Source organism: Trichogramma pretiosum, unplaced genomic scaffold (genome assembly GCF_000599845.2).
Source record: "Trichogramma pretiosum strain Unisexual culture from Peru unplaced genomic scaffold, Tpre_2.0 scaffold2, whole genome shotgun sequence".
NCBI lineage: Eukaryota > Metazoa > Arthropoda > Insecta > Hymenoptera > Trichogrammatidae > Trichogramma > Trichogramma pretiosum.
The window spans coordinates 3,619,729-3,633,432 of NW_019641687.1; the positions used below are offsets into that span (position 1 = coordinate 3,619,729).

Consider the following 13,704-nt stretch of genomic DNA (forward strand, 5'->3'; position numbering starts at 1 on the left):
AAAAACGGGATCTTCAAAATAAGCAAAATTGCTGAATCATAAATTAAATTTCTGCTTTGAATCAAATGGTGTTTTGCCCTAAAGTTTCGTTCTCGAAAAAAGTAACTTTTGATTTTTTTTTCATGAAAAATGCAAAATCGTTTTTCAAGCGTATTGTGTTAAATGAAGAAAAACAATTGGGATGATATTTTACATGACATGGACATATTCGAGTTTTAGCGGAATTTGAGTAAAAAATACTTCGTTTTTTTTTTTTTTTTTTAAATAAATTCATTTTTTAGTCACTAACTAACATACTCCAACTTATTTATTATATTTACAAGTGTAAATCACAGATTCACCGTAAACAATTAATTGTTAATAATTATTGCATTCCGTTCACTAGATCATCAATAACTTAAACTTATTCTTAATAAAACGTTTACAGTTAAGATAAAATAGAATAATATAAATACTCAACTATAATACACAAGTACAAATCTAACAATTTTATTTATATTTAATTCGTGCGACATGTAGTAATAAACAAAAGGTTGAAAACGACGTAACAACAATTATTCTCATACATTTTTTTGTCAATTTTTTCTATTATCCTGTGGAACATCTTTATAAAGTCTTGGTAGAAAAGTAAATAAGTCATTCACAAAATATTCTAAAAAAAATTCCGGTAAAGAACATGTATGAATTTTTCAATTAACTAAATAAACATCTATTCTAAAACATATTTACAAAACAAAAATAAAAAAGCAGACTTTGATTATTTCAATTTTTCGATTGTTTCATTAACATAGACTCTTCCAATACTTGTTTTCTCATTGCTTCGGTTTCGTCTTCACTACTGCTAGTTTCATGATTATTATCGCTACTACTATCACTACTATGTACAACAACAAACTTATTTTTTTTTCTCCTTTGATTTTCGAAGTCTTTGAATTTATCAGATTTTTTCTTGGATCTTGTTCTACGTTTTTTCTCTAAATTCAGTTCTAAATCTGCTAATAACGAAAGATCTTCATCCACTTCTTCCACATATTGCGTAGCTTCTGCGACACAAAACGAATCCTGCACAAAATAAAATAAAAATTAGAATAATTAAATTTGTCTAACAATCAAGGTTCATTAGTATACTTACATTCATGTACGTGTCATTCATTTGGGATTGCATAGGTTGTGAAAAAACTTCGTGATCGGGTACGTGATTCGAAGGTTTCCGGAAGACGAAACCGTCATTTTTTACAAGATCTTCATTAATCGTTCGTAAATAATGTGCTTGCATATCGACTTTGTCGGGCACTTCTTGTGTATAACTAACAAAGTCTTCCAAATCGTCATCCTCTCCTTCACTGCCCTCGGATGTATCCATATCCGATGAAATTTCAGCTTCATCTTCAATGAAATCGTTAAGAATCCTTTTGCGTGCCCGAGACTTTTTTCTATATTTGCGTTCTGTTAAGTCGTTATCACTATGGTATCTACGAAAACGTGGACTAATGCAAGCTGGACTATGGTTGAGCTTCTTTTTTTTCCACGTTGGCAGCTCGTTCTCTTTCTCCATCCGATTTTGTAAGGTAGATTTTACATTAGTAACAGATTGTGGTAACTTTTTCACTTCGGGCATTTTGAAACCATCTTGATCAATTTTCGGAGCTTCAGAAACGTTGCGCTGAAGATTCGTGAGATTCAAAGTTGATCGAGCTTTCATCTGATGCAGTGAAAGAACAGTGGGATTGGGTTTGCGTGGCGATCCAGGAATTCGGAAAATAAATTGAGAAGAATTTTCTTCGTCGCTTTTTGAAGACCCTGATGGCAATTTTTGTCGTCTGTGTGGAAAGTTAGTATTTTTCAAAGCTAATGTTTTTTTCGAAGGTTTTATTTTCTCTACTGTTATCCAGCCTGACGATGATGTTTCTTGAGAGCACGATTTAAAACTAGTGTTATTTGGATTCTTCTTTGTCGATTTAGTATCACAACTACTTTGCTTGCTACTACTAGAAGGTTTAGAAAAGAAGTTACTAGTTGTACTCTTCTCTTCAACTGGATGATAATCAAAATCATCTTCCCAATCGCTAATGTGAATTTCGCCAGCGTTATCGTTATTATTTTTTTTCTCACTATTATTTTGCACTTTCTCAGTAGCATTAACACATTTCGCCATTAATTCAGATCCTTTCTTTAATTCATCATCACTGTCACTCACAACCATTACTTCCTCCAGCGAGTCGTGTTCCATATTCTGAACAATATCGGATTCTTCTTTTATTTGTGACATTTGTCGCTTTACATTCAATTTTTCTTTCTCGACGTCTCCCGTTTTATCATTCCAACTCATTGGTTCGTCCTTAATTTCAGCCTTGATTTCTGTTAACGTTTGTTCATGCTCACTTTTATTATTATTATCTTGTGACGCCGATGGACTGCCTTCTAAAATACTCAAATTGCCTAATGCGACACTTCGTTCTATTACACTCGCCTCACTATTTTCTCTAATTGCTTCGAGAGATTGATGCATAATACTTTTATTGTTTTTATCTAGCATTGTACTATTTTTTATTACTTTGAATGTAAACTGGGTCTCAAATTCTATATCACCGAATAAATCCTCATCAGAATCCATACCATTATCGTGAAATATTGGTCTCTTTACATCATTTACATTACTATTTGAATTCATTGAAGAGATCATTGGAGACGTTTCCAATTGTTCAGTTTTCAATTTCTTTGATTCCCTTAAAGGACTGATACTAGCACTTCGTTTTAAAGATAACCTTTTTGGAGATTCTGTTATTGTTCTATCTGATTCTTTCAATGGACTGATACTAGCACTCGGTTTTAATGACAATCTTTTTGGAGATTCTGTCAATGTTTTATCTTCTTTCTTTTCTTTATCAATTACAGTGACAAACATATCTTCGTCACCAGATGAATCTGCTTCAAGGAGTTCATCATAAATATTCTGACTTTGTACTGGACATGGTGAATCTGGAACTTGAGAATTTTCGGACTCTGTACATTCATCTAACAAGTTTTCAAAATCAACATTAACATTAGCAGGAGTTCTGATGCTGTCTTGTGAAGTGGAGTTTTTCACGCATTGTTCCTTTGATTTTGTAGAATCCAACCCATGATGTTTTATTTCAAAAGAATTAAAATCTGCGTCAAAGAAATCTGAACCAATGTGGTTTAAGCTGTGTCCTTTTGTATTTGAACCATTACTACTTGCTGTACCCATCTTTTTCTCATAAAAATCATCGATAAAATCTGAATCTGCAATTTCAGTTGGTATTGAATCAGACTTCTTATGATTTTTAGTATATTTAGATTCAACTTCCATAATTTCCTCATAATATTGTGATTCCAAGTTGGCTGGGTTTTTACTTATGTACTTTGATTCAGGACATTCAATAAAATCAGTTTTGTTGCTTTCAAGAAAGCTTGATATTTTACTATGATTGTAAGTTTCATTTTCAAAGGTTTTAAATGTTTCTCTAATTGAATTATCTTGATCCATTTCTGAAATGACTTCACACATTGTAAGATTTTTAATCCAATTTTCAAGATTGGTCACATTAGGCACAAAAAAATCGTCGAAAATATTTATCTGAGAATGCTGAGGAAAGTAAGACAAATCAAAATTGAAGAAGTTATCAAAATTACTATTTTTGTCTGATTGTTTCATGGTACAAAGCGTGAGGAATTCAAGAGCATCGCTATCTGAAGTAAGAAGCTTGACTTCGTGTGGGCGAATAATGGCATATGGATTTTCTCGTATTATGTTAGACTCCACTTGAAATTCTTCCGATAAGATACCTGAATCATCATCAAACCCATAACTAGGTAGTTTTTTATATGAGGGCAAAGTATTCCCTGTAGATCGCAAATCTGGATTTAAAAATTGCATCATTGAAGGCTGAAAAATTGAACAGTGTACATTAAAAAGGGAACTAGCACCTTGTAGGCAAAATTAAACATTACTTTCAAGGATGTTACATAATTAAAAGCAAAAATTTTTATATTTACTTGATTTTTCCTAGACTTTTTAGGTTTTGATTTTGGAAGTTCTGTAGCTTCTGTAGGTTCAGTAATTTCAATCAACTCGGCTGATGTAGGTTCCACAATATCAGGCTCAATAGTTTTCTTTTTTCGAGGTTTTTTTTCAACTGGAGCTTTTGCCTTTTTAGTACCTTTACTAGCCTTTGGTGTTTTTGGAAGCGGTTTTATAAACATTGGAAGGCACTGAGGAGTTAGATTTGGAGGTATCATCCTTGGACTAGATTGATATAATGATGATGATATATTGCTTGATTCTAGTACTTTGCTATTCAGTGAATCTTTTTTTGACATTGCTTGTTGTAAAGTCTATGAATAAGTATTGCATAATTAAATTCTAGAAAATAACTTAAGTTTTTAAAATGTATTATGTAAAATATACCAATTCCTCCTTTCCTTCAGTTAATAAAATAATAACTCTACCACTGCGTTTTCTTCCTGTTCTTCCCATTTTCTGTACAAGTCTTGTTGGAGTACTTGATGAAACATCAAAACAAATAATTAAATCGACTTCACCAACATCCAATCCTTCTTCACCTATAAACCCATATAAATGTATGCTTATACTAATATCTTAATTGAAGTTTTACAATTATTGATGGTTTTTACCAACTGATGTAGAAATGAGAACATTAACTTTATTGCTTCTGAAGTCTTCCAAGGCTTCCATCTGTTGCTTTTGTTTTTGTCCTGCTTGACCAACCAACATTTGTGGTCTAATCAACGGTCTGGTTAGTAACAATAACACAAATACTTCGTTAACTATATCTCGATACTGTAATTGTATAAAAGTTTAAATTAAGGTTTGAATTCAATCAATCTCAATTAGCTAGAACATTTTTTCAACTTACTTCAACAAATACAATTGCTCTGGTGCTTTTATTTTGTCTAGCATACGACTCAAAATGTTCAACTAATATTTCGCGTAATTTCATGAATTTTTTATGTCCAAACACAAGATTTTCAGGAATCTAAAATTTTTAAATGATAAGATATTTTTATTAGTTTATTTAATGATTTTTTAATGATTTTTATAATTATGTAAGTACCTCTGGAATAGGATGATTCGGTTCAATATTTACTATTGGAAAATCTCCGATGTAACTCTTTACTTCTTCTAACAAAGCTCTCAAATTAGTTTCAGAATTAAACCAAAACTTGTCTGAGTGATCTGAAAGACAATTGATTAGGTGATTTAAGTATTTTGTACATCAAGCTATTAAAATCCATAAAATAAATACAATAGGTTGTTAACTTACTATTATAAAAATGATAAAATGCTCTTAAACCATGTTTTATCAAGAGCTCATATGCATGATACATAGTTAATAATACATTCAAAGTTTTCATTATTGTTCCATGATTTGGTAATTTTTGAGGTCTACTTTCGTATTGTTTCATCAGCATAAATATCTGAAGAACGTAATTAAATTTTTTGTTTGTTTATTTTTACTTGTAGGTAATACTTAAAAAAATGTTTTCTCACCCTTCCTTTTGAAATATTTCCTGTGTTGCCTTGCAGAAGATGTGCTTTTGTTAAAATTCTTACATGAGGATCCATTACTTGGATATATTTTTCTTTAATTTGATCTAAATCTCTTCCTAAACTAACAACTACTCTTTCCACAGATTTTTCATTTGTGTAGGGAATTATATCTGACGATGAATCATCTCTCAATTCTAACTCGGAAATTAGCAAGTTTTGAATGACCTGTAAAAAATTAATTAATTAAAAATGTTTCAATGCAGTATTTAATAATATTTATGTTCTTGAAATTTACCTCTCGCACATGGTCAACTTTACTTCCAGGAGTAGCTGATAAAGCTAATACGCGAAAATATTTTGATTTGGTACTCAACAAGCGGACAATCTGAAATGAAAAAAGAAACACTAATATTAATTATTTGTCAAATTGAAGTTGTTTCAAATAGTAACAATGAAACTTACTTCACAATAGGCATGTTTTCCCAAAGCTCTATGAGCTTCATCAATAACAATACATTTGATGGATTCAAAGGGTACTAACTCATTTTGAAGATCTTTTTGAAATGTTTGAGGAGTTGCAAAAATGACACGTTTTTCTATCCAGGCTTGCTTGCGTTTATTTGGATTAACAGTTCCTTTAAAAGTACCACAGATTAATGACAATATTTATTAATTGTATGATAAATTTAGCTTACCAGTTAATTCAATACTTTCTTCACTTGGAATACCCATTATATCATGGCAAGCTTCTATTTGCTGAGCGACCAATGGTTTGGTTGGAGCCATAAATACAACTCTTCCACTGGGATACCATCGCCAAAAGTTGTACATCACAACGGCTGCGATGAAAGTTTTTCCTAAACCTGTGACCATACAAAATGTATTATTTTCAGAGTAAACAAAGTGTTGTAATGGTTAGTCAAGAAGCATATGAACTTGATAAATAAACAAAAAAGTACTTACCCGTGGGTAGGCATACTAGAGTATTGTTGAACAAGGCAGTTTGAACTATATTGAACTGATACTCTCTTCTCGGGTAGTTTTCTGGATAAATCCATTTTAAGCCGGACGAAAGATCAAAGCCACTTGTAGCGGGATCAGAAGAAAAAAATTGATTCTGACTCGTCGACGAAGTCGAAGCTTGGGCCTCCCTTTGTGCCATCTTAGTTCTTGGCTCTTTGTTTTTTTACATATTTTGCTCACACGAACGTCGTTGTCGCGTTTGAAATAATTTGAATTCGCTGAGCGGCCGGTCGCATCATGCTCCTCGCGAGCAAAGCGGCCAGTCAAACAGTATCGCTATCGAATCACGCATAATCACATAATCGATGAAATCGACGTTGCAAATAGTTAATGTTTACGTTCGCGCATAATAACCTCTGTCCTGGGCGCGCCTTTATTGCGTCGCCGGTCGCGTGCAGTAATACAGGGTCCACTGGAGCAGGCGAATATTGTGTCTGTCGGCGGCAATTTCACGCACACGCTCGGGCTTTGACGCAGCGGGCAGACGGTGGCGGGATTCTGTGCATGTATCCAAAGTGTACCGCGTGTACCAAAGTGTGAACGATATACAGGCGCCGCCGAACAAAAATTGACTTGGGCGCGCTTCTCTCTCATTCGCGGGTTGTTATGGCAGCAGCTCCCCTCTCAGCTGACGCAGTTTTGACAGGTATACGTTCACCACGGTATCGTGGAGTCGCGCAGGTAACGGCTATGTAGGATAGGCGCGCGATCGAACAAACGCGACGTATATAATCCGTCGTCGTCGTCGTCGGTTTGTAGCAACGCGCGATAATTCGATCGGCGCCGCCCCGTCTCGACTCGCTGCCGAGTACTCGAACGGGGTTATACCGCAGCAGCGCACAGGCTCCCATTCGGACGTGTAAACAATTATCGAAATTCGAGTCAATCGGTAGAGCAAGAGAGCGATTCGCGATGGGCTGCAAGTGCGTCGACGAGTACGACAACGAGGACGTGCGCAAGCTGATCGAGCGGCCCGAGAAGCCGGCCGTCAAGAGCCCCAGGTAAGCGTAGTCCTCGTGGACTCCAATCGAGTCCGACTGACTGCGTATGTGCGTGCAGGTACCGATCGAGACACACGAGCCGCACGATCCGCGAGATCGCCCGGTCCAAGAGCGCCCACAAGACCCTGGGCCAGCCGAGGGTGCCCCTGAAGCCGCCCAGCGCCTACCTGAGAAAGGGCGAGGGCCCGCGGCCGCGACGCTCCAAGTCCAGCCACAAGCATTACCGGCCGCCGGACTACGCGCGCCAACTGCCCGACTGGAAGCCCGCCAAGAGGCCGGCCAGGTGCGCGCCCGGCGATCTGCCGGATCTGCCGAGAGATCCGCGCGAGGGCCGACGCTCGGCGGGCCAGCTCCTCGACTTCTGCAAGAGGAACGTCGAGGGCGTCGTCGAGTATCGCAACGCCAAGGTGCAGTCGATCAAGTTCTGCGACACGCGACACGGCGACCGGCAGGAGCTACGACCCAGCGGCCTGCAGCTCACTTACGTCCACAAGAAGAATTACGGCCGAGTGCCGCAGTTCGTGAAGACGTCGCGCGACGACCGCAAGAGATCGGCCGCCGCCGCGGCGAGTCAGCGGGATCGATCCCAGGCGGGTTTGCCCACCGGCTGCGTCTACCTCACCGAGGACCAGAGGGCCAAATTGCTCGAGGTAAGAGTCGCGATCGTTGTGATTTTGCCTTCTTCGATTAAATCGCTGTCTCTCATTTTTTTTCTCTCTCTCCATGTACAGAGCATGAAAGTAAAGCGGGCTTCGCTGATGAAAACGTTCCAGTGTCTGCCGTTCGTCATCGACACCGCTCCGAAAATCAAGAGAAAAGCCGCGCTCGAGGATAAGCTCAAACAGGTCGAGAAAGACATTGAACTGTTCGAGAGTCATCCCTACATCTTCGTTTACAATGAATAAATCGTAACAATTCCTGGATCAAATTTCAATTATTGCACTTCTTTTCGCGTAAATTGCTCGTAAAAGTTAATCTACGTAGAGGCCTTCGTTGCGTTATTCTTTGCGCTTTTTTTATGCAGCTTATATTAAAGAAATTCTCAGTAGAAATGTTTGATAAAAAACTTTTACAAATTTATGTGTGTATGGGAATCTTGGTATCATCGTCAATATTCAAGCTCCATTGGAATTTCGAAAAAGTATAATTTATTACCTATCCAAATACAATTCAATAATAACATAATGAAAATTATCTAAAATTAAAATACCAAAAAACTCGTTTCCAAGATCATTACAGAGCTTTCTCATAGAGATAACAAAAACGATGTTAAAAAAAAGTTGAAATACTTTCAAAAAATTGCATTTTTTGCTCATCGTATCTTTCAATGGGCAAAGCTCGGTAAACGTGCTCTAAGCTCGAAATCTCGATCATAAATTCATCGTGACAAAGGTGCAGCAGTCTGCGCGCTCATACAAAAGTCGCGCGCATGCGTCTCGACGCACAGTCATGCTGATTTATTTAGCAACAAATAGAAGGCAAAGAGATAAAGCTGCCAATTCAGCTCTAGCGTTATGCCGCAAGCTCGCAAAGAGAATCAAGCTCTCGTCACGCATTCGCAGTTGGCCCGCGCGATCGTCGTCGCTGTTCGCATCGCGGCACAGTAAAATGTGCACATTGTGCTCGTACATCGATAGTTGATTAGAGTCAAGTAAGCACTGCATTATTTTTAAGTATATTCCAATTTCGATTTCCATTTGATTGGTCCGATCCGCTGAAAAAAATCGGTATACACCGATACCTTTCCGTTGTTCCAACGGGAAGCTTTTGATTCCCCGATACGAAACGCTAATCTTTCACTTTGAATGTTGCGCACTTACAATCATAGTAACTTTACGAGTGGAGCTTATAACACAGCTAACTTAAGTGATGAACGATTGCAATAATCGTACGAGATAACAGTGTATTTGCTCGCTTGACACTGACATTAATTTATCGGAGTTGGCAAGTCGCACGCGGTGCTCGTTGGCAGACCCTAACACACATAATAGTACTTGCATTGCGTTCGCATCTCTCTCTCTCTCTCGGCGTGACCTTGACGTCTGCACACGTACGTATACCCCATGTGTGCGTCGTTTCTCTCCGAATGTGTACCTCTCGATAGTTGGACTATTCGTGTCAGTGGGATCGTGATTTTCTAGACAAAGCTGGGTACGATGTCGAGACTGAGTCGGGAGAGCTTCAGCAAGCTCGTGTACGAGGCCGTGGAGGCCGGCGACGCGGCGGCGCTCGGCGACCTGTTGGATCGCGGCCTGTTCATCGACGGGCTGCAGTACGCGGGCGGCGAGACTCTGCTGCACCTGAACGCGCGCCAGGGCAACGGCCGAGTGACCCGACTGCTCCTGGAGGCCGGCTGCGACGTGGACGCCCTCGACAAGGACCGCAGGACGCCGCTGCACGTGGCCTTCCTGCGCGACCGCCACGACGTCGCCGAGGAGCTGCTCAAGTACTATCCGGACGTCAACGTCAAGGACAACTGGAACGACACGGCGCTGCACTGCTACGCGGCCCACGTGAAAATCAGCGAGGAAGCCGACGACGAGGCCGAGACCGAGACCAGCCGAACGATCGAGCTGGCGAGGAAGATGCTCGTGCTCGAGGGCAACCCCAACGAGCCGGACGACCGCAAGCATACGCCCTTCCACAGCGTCCTCATGAACGGCAACTGCCGCCTCGTCAGCCTGTTCATGCGCTACGGCGCCGACGTGAGGGCGCGCAACTGCTACGGCAGCACGTGTCTGCACTACTGCGCCCTCAACGGCAACGGGGCCGTGACCAAGCTCGTGCTCGACACGCGACTCCTCTCCACCGAGGACAAGACCCTCGACAAGGGCGAGACGGCCCTGCACTGGGCCGCCCAGTACGCCAAGTACGACTGCCTGCGCTGCCTGCTGGACGCCGGCGCCAGGGTCGATTGCACCGACTACGACGGGCGCACGCCCCTGTTCTACGTCGCGCAGCCCCACTATCCCCTGTACTCGGCCGAGTTCACCGAGCAGCGGAGGGCGTCGCTGGAGCTGCTGGTTCGGCGCTGGGCCGATCTCAATCACTGCACGCGCTTAGGCGACACCATACTGAGGATCTTGGTGAAGCAGGACGATGCGAGCGGCGAGAGCCTTGCCAAGCTCGTCGTCGCCTACCTGCTGTACGGCCAGCACGTGCGCAAGGTGCGCGTCAACGACAAGAACATGAAAATCATCAGGAATAATTCCATGCTCAAGGCGCACTATCAGGCCTGCTCGAGCGAGTTCGCCGCTATGAAACGACGGCGCGTACCCGAGTGCACGGTGACGTTTTTCCAGGTCGTGGACGCGCCCCTGGCCACGGTCGCCACCTTCACTCGGAATCCGGACTTTGCGCGATTTTTCGACGGGCCGAGATTGCGTGAGTCGTTTCCCATTTACGCGGATCTCGTGCTCGAGCGATTTCACGAGGCGGCCGGCTATCAGAAGATGTTGGAAGCCGCCACCTGCACGCTCTACGACATTTTCCAGTTCGCCGATCCGACCTCGGTGTTTTACGAGAAGGTTCTGAGGAGTATGGACAAGAGCGATATCGCCAATTTGAAGGATTATTCGTCCACGAGATCGGTATGAAGTTCACAAACACAACGCTCATTTGTATATACGTTCATTATTATATGCATATTTTATTTTGAATCAATTTCGTGGATCGACAACTTGTACCGAGCTCGAACCATCGTCTTTTTTGTCAATGACCAAGCAAAATTTTTTGTAATCTCGAAGATTGGCCCGTTTTTTGGTCCACCATGCCTCGTATCCTGATCTGTAATAATCCGGTAGAGCTGGAAATTGTCCGTCTTGCGCCAAATCGTCGTTGTAAGCCCACTGATTGTGACTTAATTTGTGCGCGTGACGTTTGGCTACTGTACCATTGGCAATGCTTGAATTCGAATCGGCAATCTGATCGTCTTTCGAGGGCAACCTTTTACCTTTGAGCACCGATAAAAAATACTGAACCTAAAATTCAATTTTTTATTTCAAAGTTATCAAATTTAATCGAAATTTTTAAAATTATAAAAACATTTAAATACCTGCATATGAAACATAGGAAAAGGTACAACTACGGTAGGAATTCCAATGAAGCACATAGTCGGGCGTGTGATATTGATCAAATGTTTGTAAAGTGGGCTAACGTAATTATCATCGACAGAAATGCCACAATTATCGTCGAGGAAGGGATATGAAAATTTATAGCCCGTACAAAGCATAAGAACGTCAGCTGCAATTGCTGTTTTGTCTTTTAAAATAAATTTGTCATTTTCGAATCTATCGATGCCCTGAACCTGGGTAAAACCATCCGAATCCGCTATGCTTAATCTGCATAAAATTATTCACTTCTAGAATTATAAGAGTTTGAAATGGGTAAGCAACATATTGTGAATGGGCCTACCTGGAGTTATTGTGACTCAAATAAACATGTGAAGCTTTACCAATTAACTCGAAAGCTATATCGATTCCGGAACTAGAGGCTCCCAATACTATTACTTTTTTATCTAAAAAAGCTTCGGGTATTCGATAATTATGACTATGTATTATTTCACCATTGAACTTATCGAGTCCACGAATGCTTGGAATGTATGGATCGAAATAATGCCTGTAAGAAATTGAAATAAAATTTACTTCTCGTAATATTAAAAAATAATTGAATATTGAAGAATTATTCGCCATACCCGTTACATATCATGACTGCATCAAAGTATAAACTTTCTTTTTTGGATGTTGTTAATTCGTGAGTGTCAACTTTCCACTTTTCTTCATTGTTCACTGTCACTAATTTTACCCTTTCGATAAGCGTTTCAAACTGAAAAATATATTTTTATCATGCATATTTTTTTCTCTCAAATAATGATAAAAAAGTTATAAAAATGAGATATACTTTTATAAAATCATGCAATTGAAAATGTTGAGAATAATCTTTCAAATATTTTAAAATGTCAGAATGTAAAAGACAGCTGTCCGTACCATCAGTTTTTATTTCAGGAAAATCGGGGAAACTCATGATTTCTTTTGGCAAATTTGTCCTATGTCAATTAAAATGTTATGAATTAAATCATTTCGAATAAAATAGTTGCGATGATATTATACCTGAGATTTTTATACATGCTGGAATGTATAGGCAAACCATAGTTATCCCGGCCAACTTCCTCCACATAAGTCCAAGTTCCACCGACGTCAGTAGATTTCTCAAATAATACGAATTCAAATGTATCTGGATCTCCCGCCAAGTGACGTGCAGCGCATAAACCCGCTGCACCTGCACCTATTACACACACCTTGATCTTTTCACTCATTTCGTTTGTCGCAAGTGATTATTATGAATGTTCTTAATGTCTAATCATGCCAAGAAAAATATAGTATATTATTATATTAAATATTTCAACTGTTTCCACTGGATGGTTATTTATTTTAATACGTAATTATCATTATGAAGCATAGCAAAGTGACTGCCGTTACTGCGTCTTACTACGAACTACGCAACGCTGTACACTTCGGAGTTGTCATGTGCTAACTCGCGTCTTTTTAAACCTTACCGAGCGATAATGAGTACTTGCAGCGCAACTACAGGTTGAGTGACGAACCTCGAAGGTAGATTAGGAGCTGATGTATGACGATTAGAATAAAACGAGAGTTTTCAGGAAATTAAAGATACCAGTCATAAAATTAAATTATTTATTACTCGATCCTCGATAATATAATTTCATTCATTACCACAATGAAACATATTTTCCATTATTAAAAGTAATTATATCATATAATTTTAATAAAGTATCTATAAATGTACTTTTTCTGTATAATAATTAATCTGACCTAGATATAAAAGTAATGATAAGCTAACATTTTAGTTTTCATCAAATTTTAAAAGTATATAACTAAACTTTTTGTATTATACATTTCTCTCATTGCTACGATTCATTCTACTTCTTTACGGGTTTCTTTTTTTCGATTTATATTAATGCTCATTTATGCGATATCTTTCATTCTCTACAAAAATAATTAGCAGATATTTATAGATGAATACTCGTTCTAAGCTCTTAACTTTGTCTCTCTCATGCTTATATACAGGAACACTCGGTGAATGAATTTTCATTCGATCGATCAATTAAATGAAAATCAATCGAATTTT

General features: G+C 39.2%; 4 protein-coding genes across 5 annotated transcripts; 2 read left to right on the forward strand and 2 right to left on the reverse strand.

The window, feature by feature from the left end:
* Positions 1-277: 277 nt before the first annotated feature.
* Positions 278-7,054, reverse strand: LOC106658710 (Fanconi anemia group M protein). 2 transcript variants are annotated; one of them, XM_023461427.1, is made up of 14 exons: positions 6,911-7,054; positions 6,497-6,832; positions 6,229-6,396; positions 5,996-6,168; positions 5,829-5,918; positions 5,534-5,758; positions 5,307-5,460; positions 5,097-5,218; positions 4,899-5,018; positions 4,657-4,822; positions 4,430-4,584; positions 4,018-4,356; positions 1,133-3,907; positions 763-1,062 (listed from the first exon to the last, which is right to left on the reverse strand). In XM_023461427.1, exons 2-14 carry the CDS (start codon positions 6,693-6,695, stop codon positions 763-765), a joined length of 4,986 nt encoding a protein of 1,661 aa, XP_023317195.1. In that variant the 5' UTR covers positions 6,696-6,832; positions 6,911-7,054. The 2 variants fall into 2 exon arrangements, with proteins under 2 accessions (XP_014236277.1, XP_023317195.1); XM_014380791.2 differs by having other exon boundaries at positions 278-1,062; positions 6,497-7,054.
* Positions 7,055-7,210: 156 nt separating this feature from the next.
* On the forward strand, positions 7,211-8,568 carry LOC106658564 (enkurin). Its single transcript, XM_014380568.2, has 3 exons — positions 7,211-7,557; positions 7,616-8,207; positions 8,289-8,568. The coding sequence occupies exons 1-3, from the start codon at positions 7,469-7,471 to the stop codon at positions 8,460-8,462; spliced, it is 855 nt and encodes a 284-aa protein (XP_014236054.1). The 5' UTR covers positions 7,211-7,468; the 3' UTR covers positions 8,463-8,568.
* A 455-nt stretch (positions 8,569-9,023) lies between these two features.
* LOC106658672 (serine/threonine-protein phosphatase 6 regulatory ankyrin repeat subunit B-like) lies at positions 9,024-11,168 on the forward strand. The gene is made up of 2 exons (XM_014380732.2): positions 9,024-9,208; positions 9,699-11,168. The coding sequence occupies exon 2, from the start codon at positions 9,714-9,716 to the stop codon at positions 11,151-11,153; it is 1,440 nt and encodes a 479-aa protein (XP_014236218.1). The 5' UTR covers positions 9,024-9,208; positions 9,699-9,713; the 3' UTR covers positions 11,154-11,168.
* On the reverse strand, positions 11,121-13,024 carry LOC106658673 (flavin-containing monooxygenase FMO GS-OX-like 4). Its single transcript, XM_014380733.2, has 6 exons — positions 12,666-13,024; positions 12,457-12,601; positions 12,251-12,381; positions 11,971-12,174; positions 11,612-11,897; positions 11,121-11,537 (listed from the first exon to the last, which is right to left on the reverse strand). Exons 1-6 carry the CDS (start codon positions 12,869-12,871, stop codon positions 11,217-11,219), a joined length of 1,293 nt encoding a protein of 430 aa, XP_014236219.1. The 5' UTR covers positions 12,872-13,024; the 3' UTR covers positions 11,121-11,216.
* Between the last annotated feature and the right edge of the window lie 680 nt (positions 13,025-13,704).